Consider the following 992-nt stretch of genomic DNA (forward strand, 5'->3'; position numbering starts at 1 on the left):
CATGGGGAGTATGGATAAGTGGAGCCGCCGAGTAGAGGAGGGGGCGTGTGGGTGGGTGGGGGAAGGACGAAGCACACACGAGTGAAGGGTGGGTGGGAGAATAGCAGTGAGCTGACAGGAGCCGGGGTGCATTGCGGTATTGCAACATCGGGCACAATAACGCGGGGGGGGCGCGGGATTCACATGCAGAGAGTCCAAGCCAGCGAGACTGCCAGGGGTATGTATGTGAGACATGTTACCTCCTGGTGGAAATCATTTCAAGTACGCTCCTCTCTGCACAACATGCTGGAAAAGGATGTCTGGAGTTCTAATACAACCCGAGGCCGGAAAGGCCGAGGCCTGGCCAGGATGTTGGGTAGTTCGCCGGACCGAGGCCTCAATCCTGACTTGAACGCCAACGGCCAACGGCCAACGGCCAAAGCACCAACTGCCGGTGTCCAAGGACTTGACGCAACTGCCCCTCTTTTCCCGCGGGCAGAAGGAGGGCGGAATATTCCCCTAATGGAACTGCTGTGCACGGGCTCGGCATGTCCGCTACAGCTTCCCCCTGACCTCCTTCCCTCCTCCACTGCCTCGCAAGAGTTGGCCCAAAAACACACCACACATACAGACATACAGACACACATGGCCACTGCAACCGCACACGCCCACCCGCCAGCTCCGCCGCGCCCTCCACTGCAGCTGCCGCCGACTCGTACGGCTTTGAGCTCGTCCCAGTCATCGCCGCCGCTGCCGTCACCGCCGCCTGCCGCTCGACGGTTCCAATGCCGTCGCCGCCGTCAGCCGCTGCCGCCAGCGCCGCCGCCGACAAAATCCTCGTCGCCGCCGCCGTCGCGTCCTCCGTTGCCGCCGCCTCCACGCCCCGCTCGACGGAATCTAACGCCGCCGCTGGGTTAAGCGTGGGTGCCGTACAAGCGACGTACGACAATTCAACAGCACAATCCAGGACGATGCGCGCAGCGGGCGGCGGCCGTAGCATCACTGCTGCTCCT

General features: G+C 62.8%; 1 protein-coding gene across 1 annotated transcript in view; it reads right to left on the reverse strand.

Moving 5' to 3' along the window:
- The window catches only part of VOLCADRAFT_116364 (uncharacterized protein), a gene marked incomplete at both ends in the record, with an annotated part of 9797 nt that overhangs the window by 4948 nt on the left and 3857 nt on the right, over positions 1-992 (reverse strand). Inside the window, one exon of the mRNA XM_002947263.1 lies at positions 652-745. Within this exon, the coding sequence (XP_002947309.1) occupies positions 652-745 (94 nt within the window). The remainder of the gene's footprint in view (positions 1-651; positions 746-992) is intronic.

Source organism: Volvox carteri, assembly GCF_000143455.1.
Source record: "Volvox carteri f. nagariensis unplaced genomic scaffold VOLCAscaffold_5, whole genome shotgun sequence".
Classification (NCBI taxonomy): domain Eukaryota; kingdom Viridiplantae; phylum Chlorophyta; class Chlorophyceae; order Chlamydomonadales; family Volvocaceae; genus Volvox; species Volvox carteri.